Here is a 16,794-nt window from a genome sequence, read left to right as displayed (position 1 = left end):
GGCCATGGTTACATTATCTCTTACTCCTCCTCATCTCCCCTCCTCTACTTTCTTCTCCCCAACCCTCTCATATACGCTCCAATCTTTATTGCTTTTACACCCATGGGTCTCTGTGTATAGATGTATGCATTGGGGATCACTTCATTTCCTCTATCCTTTTATTTTCTTAATATTTTTCATTCTTAACATATATATTAATGTGTGTGTGTGTGTGTACATAGAGCATTGTCTAAGGAGCACAAGCCTTCATATAGCACAATGGTTTGAAGAAATGTGGCCACACCAGTGCCTAGGGAATAGTTAGCAAAGGCAGTAGTACTCTTTGGAAATATAACAATAATTTTTCCTCAAGAAAGACCTTCTACCTTAATGCTGATTGACAGATTCAGAAAACACTGAATTTACAAAATTCTTAAAAGGAAAGTGAAATCCTGATTCCCTTATGTTTCTTTTTCTTAAGGAAACATGTAAAGAATGAACTGCTAGGAGGCAGTAGTCTACAAATGTAACAGAATCACTTGATTCTTTACAAAAATGAATAAGAAATCTCCCTTATAATCCTACCAGCCTCTAAGGGTAACTGCTATCATTCTGGCCCATTTCCTTATAGTCATACTATACACATAATTTTTCATGTTGCTTCCTTCATTTCAGATTTTTAGATCTTTTTGCATGTTTCTACACAATTTCTACAAACATTTTAATGGCTGTGCACAGTGGATATCCCATAATTTACATATACATTCCCACATTGCAGGATATTTACATTCCTCCCTCCCCATTTATATCATAACTAGAGCCATATAAAGATACCATGAACATCTTATTTTCTTAGAGTAGATTCCAAGAAGTTGAATTAATGAGCCAAAAGGTTTGAACATTTTGGTGGCTTTGGGGGATTGTAATGATATACACTGCCAATAGCAATGTGTGTGAACAATTTCCTTTCATTGTACCCTTGTCAACTTTGAGTATTATTTTTAATGTCTCTTTAAAATAAGTAAATTAATGGTGCCTTATTTAATTTGCATTTCCTTGATTATAAGTGAGGCTATTTTTTTCTGAATGTTTGCTAGTTCTATTTCCTCTTGTGAACTATTTACAAATTTTGTACATTAATCTATTGGGAATATTAGGGAATTTTTAAAAAATTAAACTGCAGGCTAGGCATGGTGGTACATGCCTGTAATCCCAGTGGCTCAGGAGGCTGAGACTGGAGGATCCAGAGTTTAAAGCCAGCCTCAGCAAAAGCGAGGCACTCAACAACTTGGTAAGACCCTGTCTCAAAATACAAAATAGGGCTGGGGATGTGGCTCAGTGGTCAAGTGCCCATGAGTTGAATCTCTGCCACCCCGGCCCTCAAAATAAAATAAACTACATTAGTGTTACACAACAAAAATATTAACCCTTTGTCTATAGTATTTGCTGAAACTTTCTTTGGCACTTTTAATTTTTGTCCTTTTGTGATGAACAATAAAGCCAACACACTAGTGTGATTTTGTCATGCAGTTGTCCAGTTCTTTTGGTATTGCATGCAGGCAACATAACATTTTGGTGAATAAAAAGAGAAATAAATCACCAGTTTTTAAAATACAGACTGATAAATGTTCTGAATATGGGTCTTATCCAGAAAATGGTGTCTTTGAAGTAGACTGCTTTTATGGTACTTGGATATTTTATCACATTCAAGACTCTGAAATTGTTTAATGTATTGGTTCACATGTATTTGTGTAAGCTAATTGTGTTATTAGCATTTTAAAAATCTTACAATTAAAGGATAAAAAGCCCCCTTGGAAAAATACTCCTCCAAAACTGATGTGACTCATTTGTGAGAATAGCTGCAGTCAATATCCTCATGGTGCCCTGAAAAGCTGTTTAGGCCATTTTTTAATCAAACTTTTAATAAATCCTTCATTTGGAAATCAAAAAATAATGCATATATACAAACCTAACATTAGTAATTAGACGACATTAGTAATCCACATACATATTAAAAATGACTCCATTTACAGGGTGGAATGTTGAGTAAATAGCCTTCGTTCCATACATACACCCTGAAGGTGTGTCATTTATAACCTCATTACTACCAACTTTTCTCAGAAAGGATGGATTTTTCTTAGTACATCCTTCCTTCCTTGGTCAAAATACTGTAAATTCCCAATTATTAAAGATTTAAAATTTTTGAAAACTGCCAAAGTATTGATTTCTTCAGGCATTTGTTTCCTGCTTAGGTATGTGTAGATGCATAAGTCATAGGGTTATGATTGCTTTTGTTTTGGAAACCAACAATGTTGTCACTAGTACCTGCCTGTACAAAATTATCCTTTTGTTCTATTCTACACTTACAATCCAGTTGATTTTACTGTCTTCAACTGAATATGTACATCATCGTACATTGGAGAAAAGTACTGGGCGTTTGAATGAAGGTGGTCATTTTCACAATTTTGTTTAAGAATCTTATTTAATACTAGTTAAGAAGTTAATCTACATAGTCTGAAGGATCATTTTAGAATGCTATGCTCTGATCTTGTCCTTCTTAAAGAAAAGTGATGCACAATTTTTGGATAAAGAGAAGCTACAACCTTTTCCAGTTTTTTTTTTTGTTTGTTTGTTTTGTTTTGTTTTTTTGGTAGAGGATTGAACCCAGAGTTGCTTTATCACTGAGCTAGATCCCCAGTCCTTGTTATTTTTTATTTTGAAACAGGATCTTGCTAAGTTCCTAAGGCTGGCCTTCCTTGAGTTTAGGATTTTCCTGCTTTAGCTTCCCAAATTGCTGGGATTATAGGTGTGCACCAATGTGCACAGCTCCAGCTTGTTTTAAAATGAACAATGCTGTCTATCAAACTTCTGAGTTAATCATTCTAAATTCACTGGTTCCTAAAACTGGTTTTAAGCCAAGAGCTGAAATCTAGGGAACTGTCAAGAACCATGTAACCTAGCCCAAGAAGGTGCTTCAAATTGTCTTAAGAATTGTTTTTCAACTTACAAGAAACATGAAATTCTGAAATTAGGTGTCAAAAAGAGCCTGTATATACGCAATTATTCCAGGACAATTCTACATTTTACAAGGGAGCCTTAAAAAGTTTTGAGGGTAAATAATGGCTATCCTCAATTGACAATTCTTACAACATATTGTTTATATTAAAATTAAAAAAAGACAACATTTTGGAATAAGAAGTACATTTTTACTTAAATAGCACCAAGTTATGAAAGAACAGAAAAACTTAAGAATTAGAGAGTTTCATATTATCTCAAATTAGATATTAAGTCTCATATACATATTTTTTCTCTTTATGTGAAGGGTACTAAATCAGTTACATTTAAAAGTCTTACTTATATTTAAGCAAAAGAAAATCAGATACTTCTTACCTAAGAAAAAGTAGAAATTATATAGAATATGAGGGATAAAGGTAAAGGAAGATATATATCTAATGTAAATTACATTAAAATCCAAATGCAATATATAAACAGAAGCGAAATTTTCATAAAAGAAAAGAACATATTCACTACTTTTCTTCCCAAAGTAGGTAAATTACACTACAAGGAAATCTACAGGGGGATACTTCTCTTGATACATGTAAGCAAAGATAAAATCCAGGTTATCTAAATTTTTAGAGTTATAGCTAGAAATGTATAATACTACTTTAACAAAATGCAACTAGTTGAAGTAAGTTAATACAATCATTTTAATTGGTTGTCTGCACACTGGACAGGGCTTATTCCTTTTTTTCAGTTTCTTTGCACAAGTGAAACATGACATAAGATGTCCTGTTTTGCCATGAACAATGCAACCATTTTTAGGCCGACCTTGGCATATCACACAAGGTTCAATGGCATTATGGGGAAAACTGGACTCCATACTTTCTTTTTTGTCTTGTGTTTCTTCCCTCTCCAACCGTCTGACATCTTTTTGGGTGCTACAAATCATGCTACTGGAAGTTGATGGGTGAGAATAATCCTTGCTTTCTTGTGATTGGGAGGCTTCATTATCATTTTGCTCATCCCAAGAGTCTTTAAAATCTTTCACTGTAAAATTTTTACCATCAGGCACATCCATGTTCTCTTCTTCCTGTGTTGAGTTTTCCACTTTGGTTTTCTCAGGGATTTCCCCTTTATCTTTAGGAAGGCAGTTCTCACCATCAGCAGGACCCATTTTGTTGTGTGAAGTAAATTTCCAATAGTCAGCTAAAGAAATTTCAGAATCTTCTTCAAATGAATCTGAATCACTTTCTACTGCCTGATGTGCAGTAACTAGACTTTCCTCATCAGTGTCTTCTGAGAGTTCCTGTTCTTCTTCACTAAGGTTATAATCTTCTGAATCAAGAGATTCAACTTCAAATTCTACACTAAATTGATCAGAAATGGATTCTTGATCCAACAAATCAGCTGAACGTTCACTTACACCACCATCATGATCTGGATTTGCTGGAGTCTCTGTCAACTCACTGCTACAGCTTCTTTCACAGAGACCAAGGCTTTCATCAGAGGAAAGGGAAATACTATCAGATCTGTGGCGCTTTCTCTGTTGTTCACCAGCTAATTCATCCGAATTTTCCTCTGTCTCACTAATTGTTCTCCTTCTAGTTGAGGTAGATGGGCTAGAAACCAAATTGGAAGATGAAGGTTTCTCTTCCTGTGGCACTTGCACAGGGTCCTTCTGATCACTCCCACCATCAGGGTGCCATCTGCTCTCACTCACAGATGTGCTGGAATCTGGTGGTTCCTGCGGATTGACTATTACCAAGTTTTTGTAAATCATTGCATATATTTTTCTGTGTTCCTTCACAGAGAAGCTTGGCACTCCAAACAAATCTCCTAGAAGATCATTTGAACAATATACCATATGCTGCTCCTTCTCATCATATAATCGTTTAGTCATTATATACTGGCCAAGATAAAATATAATATCTTTGATAGTGTAAATGTCGTTTTGTGCGCCAACAGACTTCAACAACTTCATAAACAATGGCTTTGGTCTATACAGGGTCTCTGGTTCCGAAGCTGGAGTCTGTGAGGTGCTCATGGCACCCTCAGTAGACAGAGACATGTTGGTATTGAATAACCGCTTGAACCAGTAAAGAAAACGTACCTCACGTCGGTGACCACAGGTGTGTCTCGAATAACCAGTAAACGCCGCTGCGCCTCACCACATGGGATTTTTCCGCGCTTCGGGGGGGGAGGGAGGGAGATTTCGTTTCCCTCACGGGATGCGCGGTAGCCCGACGCCCGGGACCTCGGCCACCACTCTACTCGCGCGTCCCAAGTCACCGGCGCTCGAACTAAGTCCCAAGTCACCGGCGCTCGAACTAAGTCCAAAGAGAAACGAGGCTCCCCGGCGGCGGAAGCGGCAGGAACTCGACCGAGGGGTCAGGGCCGCCCCTCAAACTCGGTTTAAAGCTCCGTCTTCTAGTCACATAGAGCCGCACACACTCCCTCAGAAGCCGTGGTGTGCGGTGCGCCAAAGTCACCAAAGCGCCCAGGTCACCAGTGCGCCAGAGTCCCCCGTGCGCCGGGGTTCCGCGGTGTGCCTGGGTCACCAATGCGCCGGGGCTCGCGGTGAGCCGAGTTCACCAATGCGCCGGGGTCTGAGGTGCGCCGGAGTCCGCGGTGAGGTGAAGTCCCCAAAGCGCCCAGGTCACCAATGCGCCAGAGTCCACCGTGCACCTAGGTCCGCCGTGCGCCCAGGCCACTAATTCGCGGAGGTATGCGGTGCACAGAAGCCCACGGTGGGCTGAATACCGCTGTGCGCCCAACTCTGAGAACTCGGCGGTGCGCGTTCCCTACGGGTCCGCCCGGAGTGCGCCGGAAGCTAGGGCCCATCCGGGCGTTTGCGCGGGCGCCCTGGCCCCTGCCTGTTTAGGCCATTTTGAAAGAGAAAAGTGGAATTTGCCTAATTCTGCAAGTGAATAGTGATGGTCTCCCAAGTGTTTCTGTCAATTATTCGCTATTCTGGTTGTTTTTGTCTATTTTTTCTCCTTATTTTTGTTAAAACCTGAAAACTTTTAATGGACACCAATATTGCATCACCTGAGACAAGTGGAGAGAGGGGAAAAAATCACTGAATGGGGAAGTTGACAGAGTCACTATAGACTCCAGACTCTGAACACTTAACTCTAAACTTAGTATTTTCGAAGTTAAATCTCTTTCATTAAACAGAGACGAGTGGTGGGAGAGAAAGGGAGAGAGAAGGGAAACTGTATGGAACTGGAAGGAGACCCTCATTGTTACACAAAAATACATATAAGAGGAAGTGAGGGGAAAGGGGAAAAATAAACAAGGAGAGAATTGAACAACAGCAGAGGAGGTAGAGAGGGAAGATGGGAGGGGAGGGGAGGGGAGGGGGGATAGTAGGGGATAGGAAAGGTAGCAGAATACAACAGTTACTAATAAGGCATTATGTAAAAATGTGAGTATGTAACAGAAGTGAGTCTGCAATAAGTATTTGGGGAGTTCAAAACCCAATTGAGTCAAATGTATGAAAGATGATATATCATGAGCTTTGTAATGTTTTGAACAACCAATAAAAAAAAAGAAGTTAAACCTCTTCAATGACTGTCTCACACCTTCACACTTGCTCACTCTGGTTCTCTCTCTCTCTCTCTCTCTCTCTCTCTCTCACACACACACACACACACACACACACACACACACACGTGAACAAAGTTCTTATACATATGACTTTTTCAAGACTTATTGAGGACTTCCTATTATGCCATTAGATACATTGCAACATTTACTGGTTCCAAAATGATGGCCCAGAATCTCATTAAGAAACAGTTTTTTTTTTGTAATTGTGTAAAAACCTAGTGCATTTCTATCCCTTAGTAATTCACAAATAATAAAACATCTTTGAGTTTCAGTGACATCTATCTCCATCACACCATCTCTTTGGAACTCTAACAACCTCCTAAAGTAATTTTAAATTATCTTTCTCTTATTACTTTCTCAATATCCTTTGTGGTGGATTATGTAGATCATCTAAACACTTAATAAAGGGAACAATCTTCAAGAAAATTGAAGGTAACTCAATATACAAAAGCTTTTTTACTCTTTAGAGAAGAACAATAGCTGCTTATTTCCCCAAGTAAACAATCATATTCAATTCATTTTTCATACAATGAAATCCATTGGGGTTTTGTAAATTCATAGTAATTTCAGCATTAACATACTTATCCAAAATGTACCATCAAATTTAATATAGTATCTTGAAAAGTAATGGGCTTTAAATATGGTATTATATAACCAGAGATATCACTTTCTTCCAGTTTACCAACAGCAAGTATTAATCAAAGCTTTGTATTGCCATCCATCTTCAGCATTAGTTTAGCAAAATTGGCACTTCATCAGTAACCTTCTCAAGTTGCATGTATAAATATTGGAAGCAGAATTTTTACTGCTTACTGCTGGAATTTCGTTTTCAATTATGCTAAAGTTTAGACTGAAAAGAGGGTACTAACACATACTACAAAGACATACACCCTTTAGCAACTGCAGAGGTGGATACAGGGGTTAATAATGATTCCTGGGATTTGCACTAAGTTGCTTGCTGCTATGGGCAAATGATAACTATGCCAAATGTGGCAAGCTAATACTAGCAAAAGTCCTATATAAGAGTTCTAAAACGTAGGTTCTTTATGACAAGGTAGTGTGTCTCCACACATGTGTAACACAGGGGAAATACTGAATATCATTAATCCCATAAACCTCCCATAGATATTATGGATGGCACCTGAAAAAAATAAGAGTGAACATTTTAAAAAGCAAGTAACAGGGGTCTGGGGTCGTAGGTCAGTGGTAGAGCGCTTGCCTCACATGCAGGGACACTGGGTTCAATCCTCAGCACCACATCAAAATAAACAAATAAAATAAAGATATTGTGTCCATCTACAACTAAAAAAACATATATATCAAGTACAAGTTGAAAGTCCCTGGCATAAATTCATATTGTCAGCTTTATTAAATATTATTACTGCTAATAATAAATTTAATATTGTAATTGGTTAATATTAACAATTAATATTAATGATTTTTTACAGAAGTCAAAGGACTAGAAAAAAGATCTAGATATTCTTTTAAGCATCTTACTGTCACGTTTCATTCTTAAAATTTCATAATGAGATAGGTTTTTCCCATTTTACAGATGAGTAAACAGAGGCACAGAGAGGTTAACTAATTTCACCAAGATCACACAGCTAACTGGAATTCAAATCCAACATGAGCAGCTCCAGAGATTGAACTCAATCTCTCTTCCATAAGAGACTCATCAAGTTTCTGAAATAATATTCAAAGGAAGCTGCTGGAATCAGAGTACTCAGCCAAGACTTTCAGTTGCAGCTTAGAATGATGTATTCCTTCTCAGTTATGTAACAGATAGAATAAGCTTCTTAGGCAAGGATGGCATAAAGATACCCAGGAAAGAAAGAATCTAGATCTGATTTCATTTAAATGACTGTCTGCAAGGTCATAAAGTCTGTTTTCAATAAAATTTCCCCTGCTTACCATATGTTGCACTTAGACTAGATGCTCAGATGAAAGAGGGCTAGAATTGACTTGGTGTCATTGGGTCAATGTGTGATCACTTTGATACCTATCTCTGTACCATTTCAGGCCACAAGCTAGGTTTCCACAACCTCCCTACCAACAAATGGGTACTAAGAACACACACAGAGAAGAAACTGTCATTTCACCATTGTGATTCCCTCTTTTAGTATGCAAGTGTTCACATTCCTCTACTGGGAGTTGTGCAATGGAGTTGCAAATGTATTGTAAAAAGGCACTCAACTTGGAGTCTGGAACTCTGAGTTTGGGCTCATTATATCACTCACTGGATAAATCACTCAACCTTCCTTCCTTTAGCACAAATTCCTTGTGCAGGAAGATGACTCTAATAACAAAATACATATGAAAGCACCATGTAAACTGTACTATAATTTACACAATTATGATTATTAATGATTTTTACAACTACAAATGTACTAAAAGTAGGCTATCTATTGTCTTGAGAAAATATTATTTAGGAAGTCAGTTTTTTATGTCGGATGTTATGGCCATACTGGAATAACTAAAGCACCAGATGAAATTACTGACTTTTGTTGTTGGTTTGCTTACTATATCTTTCAGAGGTGGGGCTTTGGGAAAGTGAATGGATCATGAGGACTCTGCCTTCATCAGTGGTTTACTCTATCCATAGCTGAGTACACAATTGGGAGGTAGTAGAAACTGTAGGAGGTGGGACCTATTTGAAGGGACTTGATCTATAGTGGCTTGTCCTTGAGGAACACTTCTTGTCCCCAACCACTTCGTCTTGTTCTGTTTCCCACATACCATGAGGTAAGCAGCTTTCCTCCACCATAACCTTCTGCCTTGATGTTCTACCTTACCACAGGCCCAGAAACAGTGGAGTCAGCTCAACATGGACTGAAAAGACTGAAATAGTGAGCCAGTGGAAGGATGGGAAAGAGGGGAGGCATAATGTGCAATGAATTCTTTCAAAATCATGTTATGCACATATATAAATATACCACAAGGAATTTCACCTTTATGTGTAAGTAAAAAGAACCAATCAAATACAAATAAATAGATGATCAAAAGGAAGTCTAGTAGAGTAGAGGAAGGAGAACGGGCAAAGGGGAGGGAAAAAGGAGGGATCATGAACTGAAATTGAATTCCATGCATGTATGAGTTTGTCAGAATGAACCCACTATTACGTATAACTATAAAGCTCTAATTTTTAAAAAGTCAGGCAACTAATGCTAAGGAATAACACTGGATTAAGGGGAAATTTATATGATATACTGTTGGTGAAAATATTAAAATCAATACATACAGGATGATTCCATCTTTAAGAATGAAACAAAACTAAGCATGTATATTCATAGAAGGAAAAAATGCCCTGCTGTGAAGGAGAAATAACAAATGAACATGATATTCTGATTGCAAGGGAATTGTGGTTACATTTGATTTTCCCCCATACTAGGGATTGAATTCAGGGGTGCTTAACCACAGAGCCATATCCCTAGCCCCTTTTTTTTGTATTTTATTTAGAGACAGGGTCTCACTGAGTTGCTGAGGGCCTTGCTAAGTTGCTGAGGCTGATTTTGAATTGGTAGTCCTCCTGCCTCAGCCTCCCAAGCTGCTGGGATTACCAGCTGCACCACCACAGCCTGCCTTTATTTTCTTATTTTTGCTTGTCTGTATTTTCTACAATACCCATGTATAAATTTTGCAATAAGAAATAAATGATGATTTTTAGTTTTTTAAAAAAGAAATCTATACTTTAAGTTTTTTCTCAATTATTTTGTCACAGTGATGAAAAGCTAACACTATTTTAAATATATTTATAATAGCTGTTTTGAAACCTTGTCTACTAATTGCAACATCTGGAGACACTAAAAGCCAGTTTATTTTTTTAAATGAGCATGGCACTCTCCTGTTCCTTTACATATCTTAATTTTCTGTTGAAGACTGTGTATCTTAGATAATATATAGAAAATCTTGACTTTTTTCATCTGAAGATTATTGTTAATTTTTGTTTGTTTATTTAATAATTTTGTTAAGTGAAATCTTCAGAATATATCACTCTATAGTGTAACTGCTGATATCTTTGGTCACTTTTATATTTGTTATATTTGTTTTTTAAAACTATTTTCTCAGGGTCACCCCTGTGACCTTGTAGCTTTGTGACTTGTCATTTACTACTCAGAGGCTGTACTTAATCACTTTGAACCTATAAGAGTTGTATCCTCTACCAGTGGATCTGTGTGTAGGAAATACATATAGGATGATTCCATCTTTATGAACAAAACAAAAGTGAGCTCATTCAGGATTCATGTCATTTTCAAATTTGCCACACCTTCCACTTTGCACTGGAAAAATATCATATCTCCTCTAAGCACTCTCGTAGGTATATGGCTGGCTTGGGTCTTTTGGGGTCTCTGTTGTCCACTGCACATAGGCACAGTCTCAACCAGGAATGTTTTTCATAACCACAACCATAGGTTAGTGGAACTGTTCTTTCTCCCCACTAGCCTAACTCTGAGATTGTCATTTCTGCCAACATTGCCACTTCACATGGGCATCATGCACCACTTCATATCAAGTGAATGATACTCACTGTGGCAGTGAAGCAACAATGCTTACAGCCTATCTAACAATGGCAGAACCTTGGCATTGGCCAATCTTGAGATGGGAGGTGGAGTGCATGAGCAGCCATAGTCCAAAACAATATAGATTCTCATTTTTTATTATTCAAAGCCCAAGAGTTCATTCAATTATAAGTGCTTCTTGGATTGCTATAGGCTTTTGATTGACTTCTACAGTGCTTAAAGGGCTCTTTTGGTCAATTTTTTTAGCTTTACACTTATTTGGGGGGAAATGCATTTGCAGAACAGCCAGAGGTGCTGCCCAAATGACTGATTTTATAGGTTGCATTTTATTAAAAAATTAAGAATTTCTTTTTTTTTTTGCTGGGATTCCAAAAACAGTGCAATAAAAAACGCAAAATGTTTCATTAATAACATTATATTGATTATATATTGATTTAATATTTTGAATATATTAGATTATGTAAAATAAAAATATTAGAACTAATTTTACACTGTTATTTGTTTCTAACCTATTAAGTCCCAAGTTTTCAATTCTGCATATATTTCAAATAAATTTACACAGATGCATTAAAATAGGTTGGAAATAATAATCTCAAGTTTATATATCCTTTATATATTTTTTCATATATATATGGAAATGTTTTCAAATGCTCTAATCATTTATCTCTTGTTTTCTCAAAAGTATACAACTTAAAAAACATAAAACTATTTCAAAAGTTACCATAAGTGTTATATTTGCTTCTCAACTAAAGTTTTTATATATTATCCAGCTCACAGGAAATATTGGATATAGTATCCTGAAAATTGACAGGAAAAAAATGATCCATTTCTTCAACAGATAAGTTTCAAGAAAAAAAAGAGGGAAGGGAAATTTAGGGCTTTAAGAGACATATCAACCAATTGTGATGTGGGCATTTTATTTAAATTCTTATTTGACCAAAGAAATAAAAAATGAACATAAATATGAGATAGTCTAAGAAATTTAGAAATGAACAGATATCTCATACTTTTAAAAAATTTCATTTTTAAGGTGCAATATGGTGTTGTACATAGGATAAAGGAGAGTTAATATATCTTGTGAACATATACTAAAGTTTTATGGATGAAAGTATATGATATCTTGAATTTACTTTAAAAAATCCATGGAGGCTGGGGATACAGCTCAGTTAGTACTTGACTCACATGCACAAAGCCCTGGTTTCAATCCTCCTAAGCACCAAAAAAAAAAAAAAAGAAAAATCCGTTGAGAAAAAATAAGTAATTAGATAGAATATAAATGAGGCAAAAGTGTCCATAGGTTGAAAATTATTGAAGCTGTGTGATAGTTCAGTGCTGGGTTAATTAAATCATGTACTTTACTTTTGTATGGTTTTAGGGGATAATAAAATGTTAAAATACTTTTGGAGAATTTTTGGGTTTTTTTGTGCTAGGGGTTGAACCTAAGGGCGGTTAACCACTGAGCCACCTTTTTTATTTTTTGAGACAGATTCTCACTAGATTGTTTAGGGCCTCACTAAGTTGATGGGGCAGACTTTGAACCTGTGATCCTCTTGCCTCAGCCTCCCAAACTGCTGGGATTATGGGTGTGCACCACCATTCCTGGCTGGAGAGTTTGTAATCAAGTAGAAAAAAAGTAGAATACAATGTGAAATGAAAAAATAAATGAAAATTAGAATTAATAAAAAATTGTTAATCCTTTTTCATGGGAAGAGGGGGATAACTTTCTACCAAATTTTCTATAATAAATCTTTATTAATTTGTCATCAGAAAAACTACACCCCTTACACACATACACAGATTTATTACTAATTATTTGAAAAAATTAAAAGAATGAAAATAAAGAAACACCAGAATACTAATGGCACTTATCTTTGCATTGTGTGATTATAAATCATTTTTTTCCTTTTATTTCCTCCATTCTGCACATTGAGTATATATTGTTTTTCATCATAAAAATAGAGATGACAAAGTTTATGTGAAATTTAGAATTTTTTTTCTTTTCTGTCATTCTTATCTGTATTCATATAGATGTGTAGCTGTTCTGGAAGCATATATTAATAATACCTTACATTTTGCAAAGCACTTTAGACTTTTACAAACTTTAAATATTCACAAACAGTATTATAATTTATATGCCTGACACCTCTCTGACATTGCATGTCAGGAGGATATTATTACTCCCACTTTCAGATGAGAAAAACAGAAGCTCAGATATTTGCCAAAGGTCACATAGCTAGATGGTAACAGAACTTGGACAAGAACCCAGGATTCATTACTCCTCATCTGGTACTCTTTTCCCTATGTATGTTGCCTCCCATGAATTGTATGAAACTCAATATACTATTCATTTATCATGCAATTAACTCAAGCCCAATTGAATTCAAGTTACTTACATCAATTAAATGTACTATCCATTTTACTTAACTGCAACCGAAAGCCCTGTGCAGGAAAGAGGCATTCAGATGAAATAACAGAGAGGAAGCAGTAGAATTCTGTGACATATGGCATGCTTGCTGGTGAAATCAAAGGTATGTTTCATGCCAGCTTTTTGTCTGTAAAGTGTCTTTCATTTCACTAAGAGGTATACCCCATGCCAGGAAATGCATAACCTCCTAGCCCTTTCTTTTGAAACCTAAACCCATGAGAGCATATACTTGGCATGACTTGATGGAACACTGAATGCAATATGTTTGACCCATTTGTGGGTACAAACTATCCAGATTATCTACTGTGGAGAAGGACTGTAAATTATCTTCTGGATTCCCTATCAGTCCAGAAAAATACAAATGAGTCTTAGGTTTATCCCTGTCTAGGAAATAAGACTTTATTTTATTTTTTAATTTCAAAGAATGAAAATAACCCATGGAAAAGAAAACAAAAGCTAAAGCAAAAAGCAATCAAGTGCACTAAAAGTATAAGGCAAAAGGAATTGCAGAATATATGTGTCCTATTTTCCCTAGGGGGTTATAAAATGCCCAAATAGACCCTGGTTTAGGCCAAAAGATCTAAACTTTGCCAGTCAGTCTACCTCTTGTGGATCAGGGAAGGGTTATGTTGGAGAGCAGGACACCAATGTACATTTGAAGACGACATCTCTGTAGATTTTTAAAAACAGAGTTTTAACTTTGGTGCTATGATATCTATGAATATGCCACAATGAAACCCACTATTCTATGCCAATAATTTTTTAAAAAACCAGAATCCTTAATACCAGCTCAATAGAAACTCTCAGGGAAAATGCCAATTTAAAATGAAGACCTCCTATTTAAGTGGGAGGAGCATTGTGTGAGATAAGAGGCCTTTACAAAAATATAGCTGCCAATTTGAATGATTTGGTCCTACAGCTGGTATGGTTGGTCTTTTGTCATTTAGTAAACCTTGTCTTAAATGACAGTATTTCTTACTGGGATTTTAGTTGGTAACGAGGGAAGAATTATCTGAGTTCATTCTAAGTGCTGATTTAACTGGCTAAAGGGAGAGGTATCAGACCTTGAACCTTTCTACTACAAAAAAATGAGGTGCAATCTATAGAAGAAAGCTTTTGGGTTGAATAAGGGTGCTGGGTTCTACAGAGCTCCTCTATTCACTAAACCTCATGTTTCCTCATCTATAAATTTAGAATAACAATACCCACCTCACAATGTTGATGTGACAATTAGGAACTGCTTATGTTATGCATACTTTGTAGCAAAAAATTTAAAGTACATATACTACTAAAGTATTAACAATGGTCAGATGGTGGAATATTCAGATTATTAGACAGTAGCACTAAGGGCAATTTTTTATATTTTCTTTTTGTTTTGCAATGAAAACATTCTAATATTATGAGGGAAAGGAACAATATGTAATATTTTAAAATAATCTGTATGATGTTCCCACTCTAATGTGGTATACTCAATGAGCACTCACTTCTTCATTATTGGCTGCCATTACTGTTACTACTAACATCATAATCACCATTACCACCATCATCACTATTATTATGACTGTAAACTTATATTTATAGGTTTACAGAGGTTAAGTAACTTAAGTCCATAAACCTCAAAAGCAAGTCAAATGACAAACACACTCCTTGAAATGTACACATATATAGACCCATTTCATGAATCAGTAAGTTGATCTGGTTGACAAAGTCAACAACCCAAATTTGACCAAAACATAATAGGCCATCCCTGAATCAGTCTGCTTAGAATGAAGCAAATTTTTTACAAAAAGATAATCAATGCAAGAAGTGATATTAAGATTTGAAGGAGACACATAATCACCTCAAGAAAAGGATGAAATTTCTGATAATAAAAATTAAATAATAACTGCTCTAACAACTTACTGATTCTCATTTTTCATAGGATATAACCAGTAATCAGTAGGTAAAGTTTTCTCTGAAATCAGCATCTTCCCTCTTTCCCAAACAGGCATGCACATATTTACACACACACACACACACACACAGGGAATCCCTTCCCATCACTCCTTCAGAATCACAGTGGCTTCTTATTGATAACAAACTGAATAAAATATTCTACTATGCACTTTTCCTTTGTCCCTACTACAGATCATTCCCTTCCTTCATCAAAGGTTACTTGATCTGTCTCTGTCCCTTTCTCTCATGTCTTTTCCAGATGTCTACCTGTCAACAACTTATTTGAAATGATTAATGACTAATTGGAACTAAATGGGTTATCTCTCCCAGAAGAAGTTAATTTTTATAGAGGTCATCTGGAAATTCAGCATCTTTGTCTAAAGGTATTAATTTTTAGTTTGAAATGTTAGGCCCCATAGTAGACCATTAAGGAAGATATCTTGACACTGGAGAGTACTTTCTTTTGTGCTCCCAAAGTCAAGCATTCCAGCAACTACTGATTTTATGGGGCTGAGTTCTTATTGGGCCTTTTTCTTTGACCCTCAGGACAGAGAAAGGATTGGCCTAAATCTTTATGGAATGTTTTCTGTGGATTTAATTTTATGTGAGGAGAATTGATCTCATCCCTAGATAAAAGATAATAATGGTGAAATTTTTCTCCTCCACAGCCTCAAAGGAATAAGTATTACATTGTTGGTAGCTTGAACATATGAATTAACACTGATGAGTAGGTTAAGAATTTGGAATTTCCTATGAATTTTAGTATTCATATTCTTAAATAAAATCTCTCTAATAGAATTCAGAGATACAAAACTAAGGCTTTTCCCCCCTCTGCCTATGCTAAGGAAGCTCCAGGCTTTAAGTTACTGAAATTGGTATTTCTAGAATGTTGTTTTTCATTGTTTCTTCTTTGGTTTTTATTTCAAATATCAAAGGTTAAAATCCCACAGAACTGAATCTTACCCTTACTTCTCAATAAAGCATGTGAATTACAGTCAACATTCTGTGTTCTGACATTCTATCATCAAGAAATCTCTACTGATTTAGATTTCAGCCAATATTATAATAGATATTTCCAATGATGACCCTGAAGAACAGCATAAATTTAGAATGACTTCTGAGTATTCACAGAAAGACTATGATCCATTATTTGTAATTTTCAATTTAAATATAGTTTACTTATTTCTCCATTCCTCAGAAGTGGTACAAAGCATATCATCTGATTAAATAGGGCACCTAATTCTTCAATCATACCATTTTGTTAAAAAAACACCACCATCAAAGTTTAGACCTTTGAATCAAAGTTATAGGCCCACTATAACTTTCTTA

General features: G+C 36.0%; 2 protein-coding genes across 6 annotated transcripts in view; both read right to left on the bottom strand.

Annotated features, from left to right (window-relative positions):
* The window catches only part of Tenm1 (teneurin transmembrane protein 1), a 780,422-nt gene that overhangs the window by 551,214 nt on the left and 212,414 nt on the right, over positions 1 to 16,794 (bottom strand). The gene's annotated exons all lie outside the window — the stretch shown is intronic.
* On the bottom strand, positions 3,408 to 5,775 carry LOC101971676 (E3 ubiquitin-protein ligase Mdm2). The gene has a single exon (XM_040285160.2). The coding sequence runs from the start codon at positions 5,045 to 5,047 to the stop codon at positions 3,659 to 3,661; it is 1,389 nt and encodes a 462-aa protein (XP_040141094.1). The 5' UTR covers positions 5,048 to 5,775; the 3' UTR covers positions 3,408 to 3,658.

This window comes from Ictidomys tridecemlineatus, chromosome X (genome assembly GCF_052094955.1).
Source record: "Ictidomys tridecemlineatus isolate mIctTri1 chromosome X, mIctTri1.hap1, whole genome shotgun sequence".
Classification (NCBI taxonomy): Eukaryota; Metazoa; Chordata; class Mammalia; order Rodentia; family Sciuridae; genus Ictidomys; species Ictidomys tridecemlineatus.
This window is presented reverse-complemented; position numbering and strand designations above follow the sequence as displayed.

What these genes read in the sequence shown, in the direction of transcription:
- LOC101971676 (XM_040285160.2), bottom strand. Translation starts at nt 5,047, where the DNA reads ATGTCTCTGTCTACTGAGGGTGCCATGAGCACCTCACAGACTCCAGCT.